Raw genomic sequence first — 16,779 nt, 5'->3', positions numbered from 1 at the left:
TTGCAGTCTATGAAAGGAATGACCATGTAAGCGATGGACATGTAAGTATTTGGATTAAGTTGCACCAACTATTCATAAATTCATAAGGCTTTGTATGAATACCATTTAAAGCTCTATGTAACCATTTGTTAGTTTCTGTTTTATTTAATTGGGTTGCACCATAAAAATTTCAAGAAATGCCTCGGATACCTTTAGATATGCACTGTATGTAGCGTTGTCTATCACAGAGTTACTGCAGCATCTCAATTTGTGACATAACTGCTCAGTATTAGCTTTAAGTGACTAAACAATATATTAAACTTATCTGTCAAATATTAGTCAATATAGATTTACTTTATAGATATATGAAGAAATATTTATCCCAGAGTATGAGATTTCTCAGTAGCCACTGCTAACCTAGCTAATGTGATTTGGTTACTGAGGTTTATGTTATGAGCATAACATCCTGTAATTGTTATGTCTAATGTCTTGTTTTTAGTTAAAGGCCATATTCTATTATCTCTTTTACTATTTTATTCAAACAGGCTATATATTTGCAAGCTAATGTTACCTTGTCCGTTAGCTCAATTAGATATCTGACTGTTACATTTGGCAGATATTGGTTGTAAACATTGCGTAAAATTTTTTGTGTGGTGCAACACGTTTTCATCTAGTGACGTGTTAATCGTCTCTTATTGTTAAAACTTTTCAAAGTTTGAAATTATGAACAGCTGGTACAACCGGCCCCTGGACATTTTCAAAAGTAGACACAAATAATGACATAATAATCAGTTCATTTGTGTGCTGTTCACATAATATCTGGTGACACTTTTCCATAACCACCACATGTAGAGGTTTATCACTCCCTGTTCTATCCAGCCATCTTGTCCATCACCACACCACACCAGTCACATGCATAACGAGCCACAATGTTTTTGTGTTGTCGTAAACTATTCTCCACAGACGCCAGCGTCCTCTTTATGCCACACAGTTAACTCCTCATTTTAAAGAGTTCAGTAATAACACAACAGTATTCCCTGGTGCACACATATAACTCCATGTCAACACTTTGTTAACCCCTCTTCTCTTCTCTCTCCCCCAGTCCAAACTCAAGAATTGTGAATGTTTGTTCTCATATAAGGTAAGCTTTCATATGGATCGGCATATGAAGCTTATGTCATTCATTATGCATCTTTCAGCCAGCTTCGACAATCAGCTTTTTTCTTCCTCATAAAAGCAAGACCCAGAGAAAATAATAATGTGAAATTGGGATTAACGATAAAAAGTTTGCATGACAACTTTGGCACAAACAATCCCCAACTTCTGCTTAGCTGGCTGAATTTAACAACCTTGATTTGAATGTTTTCATTCAATGCCATATTGTTCGGTATTACATGGTGTGAATTCAAAGACTTCCTCTCATGTATTTTGTGCACCAGACAAGGTGAGTAAAATGTTTTTCAAACTTGCTAACCTTTGCTAAGAAATCCAGAGCAGCATCGGTGGAGACTGGGACTGAGTTTTATGCTATGCTGAAATGTAAAAAGCCTCTTTCTGCTGTTAAATGAAATCGTACAGGACACAAACAAAGCATGCATTGCTAACACTGGGACCTTTTCCAATGTTTGGAGCCAAGTGATGAGGCGTACTTGCACGATAGGAGACAACACAGTTCCTGTTGTATCCATTAGCTTACAGTGGTGGAAAGTAAAGTGCTCTTAATGAAGTAAATAAATATTTTGACATTTTGAGTAAGTATGCCTATTTTTGACATGTCATTTGAGCATGCCCTATCAAAGACGTATTTTTGCCACTTAAGTTTCCCTTATCTTTGATACGATACCTTCATATTTATCCATTAAGGAGCTACAGCCATCAGCCAGTTAGCTTAGCACAAAGGCTGGAAACAGAAGGAAACAGCTAGCCTTGCTTGCTCTATCCAAAGTCAACAAAATCCACATATGTGGCCAAGGCAGTACCTCTCAAATTCCCTTACTTCGTTTAATCTGTACAACAACACAAATAAAAGTATAAAATCAATGCAGTTTTATGAGTTATTTTTCAGACTATCTCTGCAACCAGTAACTTTCTGGCCAACCCTAAAAGAATATCTTAAGGATCTTAGTACTTCTTCCACCACTGTTCGCATATTGTGGATGATTAGAGGCAGTGTTTGCTTTATTAATCTGAATTTTGTTAGAAGATGTTCAACTTGCATTGTATTTCAGTGGAATCAACTTTGCTTCTGCAAGCCTGAGCAGATGTAGATTTCCAAACTCAGTGTGGATTGCGTAGCCTACACAAACTATTCTCAACACCTCTCTCCTCTCCTTTCACTTCTTATCCAGTGTTGTGAACTCCTAGCCTCTCTCCTTTGCTTTCTGTTTATTCTGCTTAAAGCCATAGTGCGTAAGTTATGTGGCCCCCATGAGGAATTCTGCGTAATAACAACACTGTTGGCACAGCTACGTGAGGTAAGCCTTCGGTGATCACACATGGATTTTATACCTTCTGCTGTACGTCCAGGTGTTTTCTTAGCGGTAGAATCAACAACTGAAACCTTTCTTGGGCCCTTATTGGGATTTTTCTGAGCTCCTGCGCCAGTGTCATGGAGTGACACCAGTTTGTAAACGATGTCATACTGATAAATACAGAGAGGCTTAATCAACTTTATGTCAACTCGTTTGGCGATGGCTTGAATGTAACCGACTTTCATTTATATGAAAAAATACGCACTAAAGCTTTAATCAGCCTATCCTTCTTCTTCCTTCTCCTCTCTCTGTCTAACTCTCCCACAGCTGCCTCTCAAAACAGTATCATAACAGTTTTTTTTCTCCTCTTGTGCCTCAGGAGGCTACACCTTCTACGAATTGATGCAACGAGGCGTGCCCCTACACCTTATTGACAAGTACATGAACGAGACGAAGGTTGTCGAGCAGGAGAAGTAAAAAAAAAAAATTGGGCCTGGGTGCAACGAGACACTTTAGCTTTGCAGACATTTAGCCGCCACTAGGGATCCACTTCTGTCTACAAATATTGAGATCAGCTGGCCTGCTGGATGGATGGATGGACGGACGATTGAGGGGATCGCAAGACAAGCGGATTGGTGTGGGAACGGGGTACTGATCTCTCTGTGGTGTGGCGTGCTGTGTGCAGCTTTGGAGCTAGTTATCATAGAAAGAGGAAAAAAAAAAGCCACGTCTTTGTCACCCTCTTGTGTTTGAAAGACTCTGTGTCCGCTCAGATGCATGTCGGCAGTGTTTTGGTTCTATATTTGCTCAGTTCCTGAAATGTAAAAAAACAAAAAACAAAACATATACAATATATGATATACAAAGCATATGCATATAGACACACAACTACACTATTTACATGTTGATTTGTGTTGGGAGTGCCTGTTGATGGTGGTAATTTATTTCTGGGGTCTGAAAAATGGGAAAAAATGTTTGATGTTTGTACGGTGTGTCTGTCAGAACTTCTACATATCAAGAAAAATTAAAACAGACCATAGTGACGTTGGATAAATGTATGTGCAGACCCTGCTAAGATTGTTCACATTAATATTTGCTCATCTCTCTTCTTCTGTGTAGGTTATTAATGTCAACTAAGTCAAAGAAATGTATAGGTTTACACACAGTTCATATTCTGCATGACACATTATGCTTTTTGGATTCATATTGGACTTTGGGCTTGATTGATGCTCCGTAATGTGTGCATGCCATTACATTTGTAATTATGACCGATCGGATTCCAATAAAAATAATTTTAAGAATGTACCGTTTTATGTTTTGATTTCTCTTTTAATAGTAGGATGAATGATCAGTATAAAAATATAATAACAAACCTCATAAAACAGACATACCCTTTCAAAGTAAACAGAAAGCACAGGCGTCACACACAATCCACAATGTACAATATCTCTCGACTCTACAGAATAAATCAAACAAATATTCGCACACCCATATTAATCAACTGCATTCAAGATGTCAACACAGACGCAGCGATGTTTTAAACCCATGCTTAAACTGACGGGGCCGGTGTTCTGACATTTTCTGCTCCCTTGTCAGATTTTGCTACCTATCAGAAAATGCTACCCTACGTCATTGGTAGCGTATAGACCAATTATCTCTATGAAACGATGCACATTATTTTACACCACTACGCATCCAATGTACACGTTAGGAATATTGGGAGCATATTTTGATGCTGCTTTATAACGTGTTTATTGAAGATTTCAGGGGTAGGCCTACAGTAGGCGTTGTGAGACCAATTGTCTCTATCAAATAATGCTCCCACTACAGAATCACGTTATTTTACACAACTACCCAACCCATGTACACCCCCCCCCCCCGCGAAAACTTTCTCCAATCCGAGTCCGGTAAAGTTAACACATAGAAAAGCCTATCTACAGTGTCTACATGCACATGCTCACAGGTCAAAAGGCACAATTTAAACATATGTGTAGCATAATCGCGCAGTTAAAAACATGTTTTAAAGAAAATACTCGCCATCAGCCAAAAAGGTAGCAGAATGTGACGGCAGAATTATTTTCGGAATGCGCAGTACCACTAGGGAGCAAAATCTGAGCAGAAAATAGCCTCGTTTGAGATGTCGCCGTCTTGCTAAAACCTGCGCAATTATGACGCTCGGCTGAGCGCACAGCATTTTTGCAGCATTTTTGTTGTGCGCTCAGCAAGACGCGCGTCATAGTTGCCCAGGTCTGAGCAAGACTGCTCCAAGTCGAACGAGGCTAATGACAAGTCACCGGGAAACCCCGTAGTAACTGGCGCTAGCATGAAAGGGTAACTGTACCCCATGCTGTACCCCCCGTCTCGCTATTTCAAGCATCAATTAACACACATAAAAGTCAGTTTTAACAATAATTTAACAAACTAAAAGATACCTGCACAACGGGAATTTAACCCGGCAACTCACAAAGCAGTGTGGAATATGACAGAATTGTTTAAGAGCGACAAACAAAAAGCCTATTAAAAAAAAGGGAGAGATGTAAACATTACTTACCAGCTCCGAGCGTCAGGTCAAGTCACTGTATCGGATTTTACTTACGAGAAGTTGTATTGTTTGATTACTGTTTTGTGTTAAATGTTCAATAAAAAAAATAATAATAATTAAATAAAAAAAAAAAAAAGAGGTCAGTGCTCACTGAAGCTGGGCAGTGGGCACACCTTTATAGGCCCATGGGGCACACAGGTGCAACGCAAAATTACTCCCCAGGGAAACAAAAAGGTGATATGGAAAATAATAATGTGGAACCTATTTACAATAGTAAACACTTTTGGGTGAGGGGAGTTCACAATAGAAAAGGGTGTAGCCTAATGAATGACCAAAAATAGAATAAAATGTAGCTTGGCTACACGTAGATAAATAATGTGCATATAATGTTGTGCAAACTGGTGCAAACTCTATAGTTCTATACTGATTTAAAAAGAATAATGAAGCTCATACACACCCCACTCTACATTCGATTAACACAGAATATCCTAATATAGTGTGTAGTGTAACAGGCCTAGGCATGTGTTATAAAGATAATCATATGTTAAGTAGGCCTATGAGTGAATGGAAAACCCTAATAAATATAACCTAATTCTATGTATTCATAAATATCCAAAATAATAATAAATACAAAGCAATCACCATGGACGACACTGTGGTCACACCCTTAGTATACATGCTGGGACTATGCAAATAAATGCGTACACATGATATTGCATTGGCTTAGTTATTTCAGTAGCATAGATATTTAGACTTAAATTGCACTGACTGTAGGCCAATTATTCAAATTGGATTTAGACTTTCAGGGAAATTAAATCTAGGCCTACAGAAAATATAAGTCAAGCAAAGAAAAGCCTAGGTATAATATTATGAACAACTGAAAATAGAAATTAAGTATCCAGAGTTACAGATCTGGTTTCTGTTCACAATGTATGACAATTTTCTAAATATGTCCCTGAACACACCAGCGTGACATCCCTGACATCAAACATAAATATTAAAGTGTTTAGTTTTAATGTAATACTTACTGCCATTGACATAGGAAGAAATCATTTGATAAACAATTGATTCTCCAACTTTTATTTTTGCACTTTTATTTTATTATTTATTAATTTATCGGCCACAGCAGTAGTATTTTACTATTTAAGATATTATTATGGTTTAAATAAACTCGTTGTTGCCATTTAAACACAGTATTTAAATTTAAATTTCCCGGTACACTTCCGTATTTATTCCTTTCCGGAGTCTCGCTTCCTGCGGAGACGTAACTCGATCAGAAACGTACAACAGACTTTCGACATTTCATGGTTCCGCCGTGGAAATGGCCTCGTCTAGTCACCCAGCTATAAATGCCAAATGAGCTGCGGTACTTTGGAGTCAGCGGAGAGAAGATAGCGTTATTTGAGCTACCGCCACCCGGGAGAAGTTTGTAACCTTCATTTGAGGAGTGACTAGGCAGAAACACAATGCCACATTTCTTGTGGTCGGAGCCGCTGTCACCCGCGCAACTCAAGCGTCTGGAGGAGCATAAATACAGCGCCTCCGGTAGGTCGCTGTTTGAGCCTCCGTGCCAGATCTACTGGAACTGGCTCGTCCAGCAAATCCCGACATGGGTCGCCCCAAACCTTCTGACCATTGTGGGACTTATGGTCAATATCCTCACCACGGTGGTGCTTGTGTATTATTGTCCCTCGGCAACAGAGGAGGTGAGTTTAAATCGACCTTGGACAAAGTTTCCACACGGAGACTAGCCCCGATTCCGTACCCTTTCTCTGGTACGCGAATCCCCCATTCACAAATTGCGCAACTTAAAGTTACGTGGCCACCAGTTCTAACTTTAGCCTCAAAAGCCTTAATTTAACACATGTACCGAATCGGCAGAGTATGTCTGTTAATTCGGCATACGTTTGCATCCCACCGCTACTCATATTTCGTCCACATTTCTGCTTCATTAGGGGGGTCACTGTGTTTTCTTTTAGGAGGTTTTGGGCAATACCGCAGTGATTAGTTAGAAAAGTTAACGTTTTCATTATAGTATGTGCTTTTAAATGAACCCCGAACTAGAGACTGCATCCAGACGATTCAGGAAACATCTTAAATTCCAGGGTGTTATCTTTGCATGACCACAAACAACGCTAGGAGGCTTTAAATTGACTGATTTCAGGTCGGATTTTAGGTGTGACATGACGCCCCCTCCTCCTTCTCTTGTCCGTCATGTGGTCTCATTCTTGGAAAGTTTACAGCGTTTTGACGTGTTGTTTTTGTTATGGGCCTAGGGGCTAACGTCATGCAGTGCTGTTGACAGTGAAAACAGCTATTTAAAGGGAATTGTTGTTGCTTTTATTCAGTTCACCATTACATAGGACAGCAACACAGCAACTCCTATAGGCCTACTATACCTTTAGTGCTTTAACACTAACAACAATAAGCAGTTTATATGATGACATTGATGTGGAATGGGTCCATATTCACCTCTAATGCAGCCTCACAGTTACATATTCCTAAAACCTCTACCCCAATTACTCAGATAGGCTGTCGCAACGAACAGTTGACCTATGATACACTAAGCTGGTGTCACTTATTTCACTGTGTAGTCCCTGTGACACAAGAAGGAAATGCACAGGTGTGTGTGTGTGTGTGTGTGTGTGTGTGTGTGTGTGTGTGTGTGTGTGTGTGTGTGTGTGTGTGTGTGTGTGTGTGTGTGTGTGTGTGTGTGTGTGTGTGTGTGTGTGTGTGTGTGTGTGTGTGTGTGTGTGTGTGTGTGTGTGTGTGTGTGTGTGTGTGTGTGTGTGTGTGTGTGTGTGTGTGTGTGTGTGTTTTATCATATCATCATATCTAGACCTTTGTCCAATCCAACTATGAGAGCCTTGCAACTTAGTACACAGTCCACATGCAGCGTGCTGTTACGGTCCAATTACTCAAGCGCAAAGCCCGTTTCACTTTCCGCCTCATTCATTATTAAGTATTGCATAACGAAAAACTTATTCACTCGTTTGTGTGTGTGTGCACCAAATGGACACATATTGACTGAGGAATGACTTCTCCCTCAAGTGTGATAATCCAAAGCAAGCGGACTATGCCCCCCCACCCCCCACCAGAGGTATTTAGGACATCGACTTTGGAGAAAAACAACAGGGAATATTTCTTTATCTTTCTGAAAACACTGACTGTCTTTCTAACACACACACACACACACACACTCTGTAGTGGGAAACACGGTGTTGGCCGGCTCCAGCGTCCAGATGTTCTATAACCTCCACCCTAATAAGAGGAACTTGGTTACTCCAGTCAGCAGGAATCCCATCCTTCTCCTTACTAACAGACACACAGTTCACACAAACAGTTAGAAATTGTGCGTATGGTTAGACACTAAAATACAGTTTACAACTATAATAGCATAAGTACAAATATTTAACTTTTACCCCATCAACAATATCCTCCCTCCTCTATATCTCCATTTCTAAATGCATAAATTATACAAAATGGTTAAACTTATTATTTTCCTATTGACCACTCAACAGTCCACAACCCCCTGTTATTCACTTTGCAATGGTAATAAAATGGACTAAAGCAGCAAAATATTCACAATTGAGAAGTTAAAACTAGGGTAAAATGTTCAATCAATTACTGAATTAGCTGCGATTAAAGATTGTTTTTCTTTCCATTGAATAATTGATAAATCGTGTGTCACTTCAACTAAAGTAGAACGTCTTTCTTGTGAGCATGGATCCCTAATATAAAGTCTTCTTCCTCCCCATCCCCACTCCTCAGGCTCCATCATGGGCGTTCGTCATGAGCGCTCTGGGCCTTTTCATTTACCAGTCGCTGGACGCCATTGACGGGAAGCAGGCCCGGAGGACCAACAGCAGCTCGCCTCTCGGGGAGCTCTTTGACCACGGCTGCGATGCCGTCTCCACAGGTTAGCAGACACAGCCCATCCCAATATGTCCCTGCATTCCAATCAATCCCCATACTTTCTGCTATTTAGTATGGTAGAAAAAAATATATTAAGGATGTCCCAATTCTCATGGTCGGGTTTAGTATACTTAAAAATACCCGGATGTCTACTACAGCCAGCCGAGATTTTTAGTGTTTGAATCAGCATGCTATTTAGGGCGATTCTGACCCACAATAATCCAGTGCGCACCAGAAGTGATGTCACATTGACAGAGCCTTTGTATGAAAAACAACCAGGGATGCAACGGATATAAAAGCAAGAGGCAAGATCAAGGCGCAATGTTATGATGAAATAAATTAAAGTAAAAGTATGTCCCAATTGTATGCCTACTGCATGCTAACTAGATTATTTGTATGGTCTGATGTAGAATAGAGAAAAGAGAGTATGCAGTTTGGAACGCAAAGCCATATTCTCTCTTGTTTTTTAATTTGCAATAACAACATATTCATCATTTTGTTTTTTCTAATTTCTTCCTTCAGTCTTTGTTGCTGTGGGAACGTGCATTTCGTGTGGAGTAGGACATTACCCCGACTGGATTTTCTTCTGTGGTTTCATCGGGATGTTCATGTTCTTCTGCGCCCACTGGCAGACCTACGTGTCAGGGACCCTCCGCTTTGGCCTGTAAGTCCTGCAGCAGTCAGTGGCGCTAGGTTTTCATAATAGTAATAATAAAACGGATTAAGCTCTGCTCGTATATAATGTTTATCTTGTCACTTAAAGGTGCAGTATGCAGTTTCAGGGGAGGGGGATTTGTTTATACTTGCATAGCCTGCGTTTGGTTTGCAAAAAGATTTTTTCTCTACATGTTATTTTTAGTTTTGAATAATTTTCTCATCATAAATCAAAACAAAATTATTTTGGGGAACCTGCTGGAACCAAACCTTAAGACTAAAATATGTTTGTAGAAAAAGCTGCTGTAATTAATAACAGTGAAACGGTAACTTTTCAGGTAGCTTTCTTACTTCAAACAGTGTTCCAGGGATCCAATTTTTCTGTGAAGAACGTTTGTTAGAACATTTTCATTTCTCTGACACACCCAAGTAACATAGTGCACCTTTTAAAGTTAAAGGATAAGGTCATATGAAAAGGGATAATAGTCGGATGGAAGTTGAACTATGATATAAAAAGTCATAAATGATTAGCTTGTATCTCATATAATGACTTTGCATGGGGAGATTTTATTATTGGCCTGATTTAATAAAATACCCCCAATGGAAAGTAATAGTGAGACTAAAGTAAGTTTTCATATGTTTTTCTTTAAAAGTGGACTTTGTTACTTTTAGTTGTGCCAAAGAAGTGAACATTTTCTAAGGTATATTCTCGTGACTGAATAAACAAATTTCCTCATGGGAAAATGTGATTCCTGAAACACTGTTTGAAGTTAGAAAGCTTCCTTAAAAGTTACTATTTCACAATTGTTGTTTACAGCAGCAGGACCAACAGTTTGGTTTACATATTCTGGTCTTACATTTGGTGCAGGTGCACCAAAATAATTTTGTTTTGATTTATGATGATAGGATTATTCAATACTAAGAATTACATGTAGAGAAGATATATTTTGTAAAATAACTGCAGGCTCTGCCAATGTAAACAAATCCCCCTCCCCTGAAACGGCACACTGTACCTTTTTAAATGGGCTTCCATAATAACCTCTTCCTTGTTACTTCTTCCACAGGATCGATGTGACGGAGGTGCAGATTGCCATCATGCTCATGTATTTGATGACGGCTGTCGGTGGAGTGAGCCTTTGGGAAGCAACGGTGACTTGTGATTAATATATTATTTTGTACAGTCACATGTACAAAATGCACAAATGCTGTACACACACACAGGAACACTTTCATTTCACCTCGAGTGTATATAGTCTGCTAGTTTTCACACTAATCAGTTCGTAGCTTTTAGTCGTCCTTCTAGCCTTTTAAATAGACTTTTGTTTTTTGACTTTTACTCTGTGCTGCCTTCGGAGGCTTGCCTTAACATCACATGAGAGAAGTCAGAAGGTAAATATGGGTACTAGCTATTAAACGCCATGGCAACAGGTCATCAATTGGGACATGATCTGGCTCAAAAAGCTGATGATGTCATCCGCATTTTATTATTTCTGTTTTGTTTTTCTTTGCTTTGCCCTCCCGCCATGCATCGACATGCCTGCCGCAGCTATCACACATTCCTTCTTTTCGTAAAGGGAGAAACGCTTTGTGTCGTCACATTAATTTTGACCCTGGCGTGTTTCCGTAGCTGCCAGTCATTGGAGTGAAGCTGTACGTCTTCCCCATCATCGGCATCACCGGAGGAGCCATCTTCTCCTGCTACAACTACTTCTACGCCATTTTGAACGGAGGCGTCGGAAAGAACGGCTCCACTGTGGCTGTAAGTAATGTCATGTGGCTTTATTGGAACAGCGTACAAAAGGAAACATTAACCTTGTTTAAAGCAAGGAGAGATGTATTGTACCAAGTGTCAGCAAATTTAATATTAAGAAAATAGAATAATAAAATGGTACAAAAATAAACATACGACATACAATGATATTTTAACATTAAAAAGATTACAAGATACAATGATATATAAATACATAGGATAAAACATTAAAAAGATTACAAAAAAAGCACAACATTGCATATTTTATACAAATAATGCATGCGCATATTCACAATAAAGACAAAATGTACAGACAGACATGCCAGGCCCAATGTTATTTAGCAGATAACATATTATTATTCATGCTACTTATATTCTCTCTTGTTTAGGACACCAGTGTGTTAACTCCTGGTTTGCACATCGGCCTCATGCTCACGCTGGCCTTCATCATCTTCAAGAAGTCGTCCAGCTTCCTGTTTGAGCACCACCCCTGTCTCTACCTGCTCACCTTCGGCATGGGCATCGCCAAGATCTCCAACAAGCTGGTGGTAGGTTCATCCTGTTGTTAACAGCAGTTATTATTATCCTGTTTGGTGATGGAAAATGCCTGTGGTTTCAGCACTGCAGCAATTATCACTTTGTTGTGTATCCGTTCACAGCCCAGCACTACACACCTTATGTTGTTTTTAACGAACAATCTCCGTCAGAGCAATCGTCTCTGATTTTAATATATTGCGTTTACTTTGACTGTTTCACAATAAAAGCCAGTTTGATTTTTTTGGCAGTTTTTGAATAGAAGGAAGCAGTAACTTAATGTAGTAGGACAGTAAGCGGTGAGTGTGATATCGGTGAGAAAATATTAAAAACTGTACCTGCTGCATTCTTTCTCCTGTGAATGGAGTGCGATGAAAACAATTTATATACAAATAAATTATACAAAAAACTTGAACATAATGATTTCACTAAGTGAAATCATTATGTTCCTTTTAATGAAGCTCCCTCTATCGTTGCATCTGTTCAAAGCCATCTAGGTTTGTTTTCTTGTGTTTCCTCTTTTTGTATATAATTAGATAACTCGGCACAAATTGTATTTCTTCATATAATTCGGTACACAATGTATTAAATCAGTGTTTTTTTTTCTTCTTTTTGACTGGTATCTTTGTAGGTTGCACACATGACCAAGAGTGAACTGTACCTCCCGGACACAGCCTTTGTGGGCCCCGGCCTCCTCTTCCTCAACCAGTACTTCAACAGCTTCATAGACGAGCACATAGTTCTCTGGATCGCCATGGTGAGTGCTACACACATTTAAATTTGTTTTATGATTCCTGCTTCTTTAAAACAAAAAATGGCGTACTCCAAAGTGCAAGATAACACCCTTTCCTAGTAACCACCACTCAATGTGAAATAAGTGCGAACACCTAAAGGTGCACTATGCAGTTTCATTGGAGGGGGATTTATTTACATTCACAGAGGCTGCAGTTTACAAAACATATTTACTAAATGTCAAAGTAGTATTGAATAATTCTACCATCCTAAATCAAAACTAAATGATGTTGAGGAACCTGGAACCAAACGTAAGACTAGAATATGTTTGTATACCAAACTGTGGGCCCTTCTGCTTTTAACAACAACAGTGTAACGGTAACTTCCAAGGAAGCTTTCTAACTTCAAACAGTGTTCAGGAGATCCAATTTTCCTGTGAGTAAATCAAGTTGATTCAGTTATAAGAATATACCTTAGAACAAGCTCACTTCTCTGACACACCCAAAGTTACATAGTGCACCTTTTAATCTAGCTACTGTTTAACTGTATAGTACTATAGTGTGTCACTCATTGATAATCTAATCAATCACTTCTATTTGATTTTTATCAGTAAAAAGTAGTTTTTGAGTGATTGGCCCAGTCTGTTTTGGAGATAAGGTGATAAAAACACTAGATTTGCACTCAGCACAGCCTTGAATGAGCCCAAAACACTCCCGTGAAGGTTGATACTCCAGAAATGATCAGACATTGACACGATTAGGGGGTAATTGTCTAAGTGGCTGTTTGGATTCTGTGGAAGCAAACGTAATGAAACATGTTTTGAAAAAATGTTGCAGCCGTTTCAAAGAAGAGTACTGTTCAACCAGATAAACAAACAAGACCTTGATGATCATGATTATTGCCTTCCATTCGTTGCATACCTGATATTATTAAAAGCTATACATTATGGGGATAACTTAATGAAAAACCAGCCAATAAAAAAAAAAAAAAACAACAGGACAGATTGACTAACTGGAAAAACAGCTCAGAGTATCTTTGTACACGTAAGCACAGTGCCTTCTTTTGCTCCCGTCTTGCTCGGCTGGCTTTCACTTCAGGGATCAGTTGAGTTTCTGCCTGGGGGGGTTAACCCTCCTAATGACATCTATGGCCCATGTTATCTTGCTTATCATCAGGGTTTCATCAGGATAGCTCAGTTTCAACACTGGGTACTGTATGTCAACTGCCTTTGAGGCATCTCGTAGCCAGTTGAACCAGAAATATCCCTCCTGCTTGAGCGCACAGTGTAAAATCTGTTGCATACATTTTTCACAACAACAACCAAAATCATAGTAAATCATGCAAATGTGTGACATTCTCTGTATTAGTGTTAGCCTTGAAACAGATTCATGTGTCTAGTGTTATGTAAGCTGATTACTATGGAGCTGCAACAACAAGATCCTTTTTTTTTACCAACATCTGTTTACAAAATAAATAGGCCTTTTGACAAGTCATGGCAGGCAAAACAGGTAATTACACCTGGTGTATTAAACATGCTGGCTCACTGGCTTTGCATTATGTGACACGTCAAAGTGTCTGCTGTGAAAAAGGTCTAATAAGAATGATGAGTGGAAACACCTGTGTGGGTGGACCAAGGATGTGTGGCACCTACAAGGCAACCTCACATGAAATATGATGCAGTATTGGCAATGTTGAAAAAATAGGGGAAGATAGTAAACCTGTTGATAAAACCATTTAGCACTACAATTAAGTCAAATCTGTTAAATAAAAGTAGTAGTCTCCAAAATCAATTGCTAGTTTATTAAAGGTGCTCTGAGGAACTTTTCGGTTTGTGTTCATTCTTGTACCCCCCCCCCCCCCCCCCCCTTTAGGACAAAAGCGGTAGTGTTTTTACAACGCCAGCTGTTATTCCCGAGTGAGCGTCCCCATGACAAAGGCATTAAGAAAAACAATATAAAAATAGAATTGTTTGCACTGATGGTCTCATTTGCTGTTACACGTCATTTATGATCATAAGAGTAAAACATTTGACTATTTCAGAAATATTTAAATGTTACAGGAGTACTGTATACATTTTTTATTTGGAATTTTAATATTTTATCCTACCCCTTCTTCCTCTCAGGTCTTCACTCTTCTGGACCTAGCGCGCTACTGCACGGCCGTGTGTCTCCAGATCGCGTCCCACCTGCGCATCCAGGTGTTCAGCATCACGCCGCCGGGCCCCTCCAAACGCGACTGATGTCCTGCCCGGCGGGAGGAGGGGGCTGGGGGGGACGCAGACCTCTCCCCACTCCTGAAAGCAGACAACTACCACCACAAGGACGGACCCTCCAACCCAAGACACTGCAGCCTTGACAAAGTGACCACATCAGAGTAAAAAAAAAAGAACTGCCTCTGCCACCAGATGGGGAAGAAAATATATAATAAAACACTACAAACCAAAAAAGAAAAAAAAAAAGTTTTGAAAAGCATGGATCTAATGAACGGGAGGAAAAATGACAAGGGATCAGAAGTTTTTTCCTCATTGGCTGTCTGTTGTAGCCGATGAGTTGATCGTTTTAATTTTAAACATCAGTTGCATGTTAGAAAAGTAAAGTTCAGATTTTTTTACATCATCCTGCTTGTTCAAACCCAAATACCAAAATGCTTGCTTTAACACAGGCACTTTTTTTTTTCTAGCTTGGGCAAATATCAGAGCAATTTTATCTGCTTTAAAATGTACAGGCGCATGTCTGATGTGTGAGATTGTATTTAGGATGCATAAATCTGCAACAAACACAGCTGCTCAGTGAGGTACAAGCTCTCTGATGTAAGCCCAAACTGAAAGGATTACCTGTTTAAAGTTTTCCAAAAAAAAATATGTTTTTAAATTCTGAAATGAATATGACTGAATCTGACACGAATCAGGGCCTAGAAAAAAACAAATTAATTACCTTTTTAAAACCTCATACTTTCGGATGAAGTTTGCAATGTGGGCTGGCAGATTGTCAACGGGCTGCGTGGATGGGAGGGGGTTTACGGTGTGTGTTAGTGCTGAAAACGACGACGGGTTTTCTGTAAGGCTTCCCTCACAAACATGTTTTTACTAATAATATATTTATTTCCTGATACTCATCTCATCCTACAGTCCTGGAAAAAAAACAACAAAACACACACACCCGTAGCGCCGTCGCCCGATGAAGCATTAACACACACGACTCGTTCTGCTTTCTCTGTTCTTCTCCCTGAAGGGCTAATAGGTAATTGTTATTCGTGATTGTACAGAATTCAACTGGAGACGCCTTAAAATATTTTTGTTTGTAATTAATGCTTAACTTGTGAATATTTAAAACGGCTTTGTACGTTTAGTTTTTCCACTGAAGTATCGTACCAGATGCAACAATAGTAATAATACATTGCAACTGGAAGTTTTTTTTTTTAACTGTTCACACCATAAGGTTTCTCCACTTATAAAAATGTATATGATGCATATGTGAGGGTTTTATTTTGTTGGATAATCAGTTATTTGTAATGATTGATTCTTACTGAATAGTTCTAATCTAAACTGACTTGGTATTCAGGTGCATTGGGTTAAAAAGGGATATTTCTGTAGTGCCGGTGAACAATTTAAAGGTTAAAAAAAAATGGTATTCTTTCATTTTATTTGGGTAAATTCAAATGATCTTCCTCTCAGATTCTGCTACTTCAGGATTTATGGACATTATAGAGGGGCCTGTCATAACAACAACACCACTATTTTGCATAATTTACGATGGACTTTGGAACTATGCATTTAAAAAGGTACAACTTTGATTTCAACACTATGTTGCACTGTTCAATAAGACAGTACTACTCCTTTCTACTAACAGGTATGAGTAGAAACGATTGTAATAAAGAAAATATTTTTCATGTGACTTGTACTCCTTTACTTAAGTCTCGTACACCAGTGTAAAAAATGTACACTATATATCTTTTTAGTTTTACAACAAACAAACAAAAAGTAGTAGGTAATGCATAACTATGTAGCAGCTACTACAATTTGTTGTACCTTATTGTAAAGTGTTCCCCTTTTAAACAACAGACTGATTTTTATGTATGACCTAAATCTGAGAAGCAACATGTGACTAGTTGTAGATAAATGTAGTGGAGTAAAACAGTTCAACATTTGCGTCTGAAATGCAGTGGTGTAGGAAGTAGCACTAAATGCAAATAGTAAGCCAAAC

The 16,779-nt window shown here is 39.0% G+C and overlaps 2 protein-coding genes across 2 annotated transcripts in view; both read left to right on the top strand.

Moving 5' to 3' along the window:
* Positions 1–3,511, top strand: part of mybpc1 (myosin binding protein C1) — a gene marked incomplete at its 5' end in the record, with an annotated part of 29,890 nt that extends 26,379 nt beyond the window's left edge. The window contains one exon of the mRNA XM_080050868.1: positions 2,830–3,511. Within this exon, the coding sequence (XP_079906994.1) occupies positions 2,830–2,927 (98 nt within the window). The 3' untranslated portion in view covers positions 2,928–3,511. The remainder of the gene's footprint in view (positions 1–2,829) is intronic.
* Positions 3,512–6,285: 2,774 nt separating this feature from the next.
* chpt1 (choline phosphotransferase 1) lies at positions 6,286–15,754 on the top strand. Its single transcript, XM_080050709.1, has 8 exons — positions 6,286–6,698; positions 8,764–8,911; positions 9,430–9,571; positions 10,626–10,710; positions 11,189–11,320; positions 11,701–11,859; positions 12,477–12,602; positions 14,700–15,754. Exons 1-8 carry the CDS (start codon positions 6,459–6,461, stop codon positions 14,814–14,816), a joined length of 1,149 nt encoding a protein of 382 aa, XP_079906835.1. The 5' UTR covers positions 6,286–6,458; the 3' UTR covers positions 14,817–15,754.
* Positions 15,755–16,779: the final 1,025 nt, after the last annotated feature.

Source organism: Ammodytes marinus (assembly GCF_949987685.1).
Source record: "Ammodytes marinus genome assembly, chromosome: 22".
Lineage (NCBI taxonomy): Eukaryota > Metazoa > Chordata > Actinopteri > Uranoscopiformes > Ammodytidae > Ammodytes > Ammodytes marinus.
Note: the sequence above shows the minus strand (reverse complement) of the source record. Positions and strands in the feature narration are given on the sequence as shown.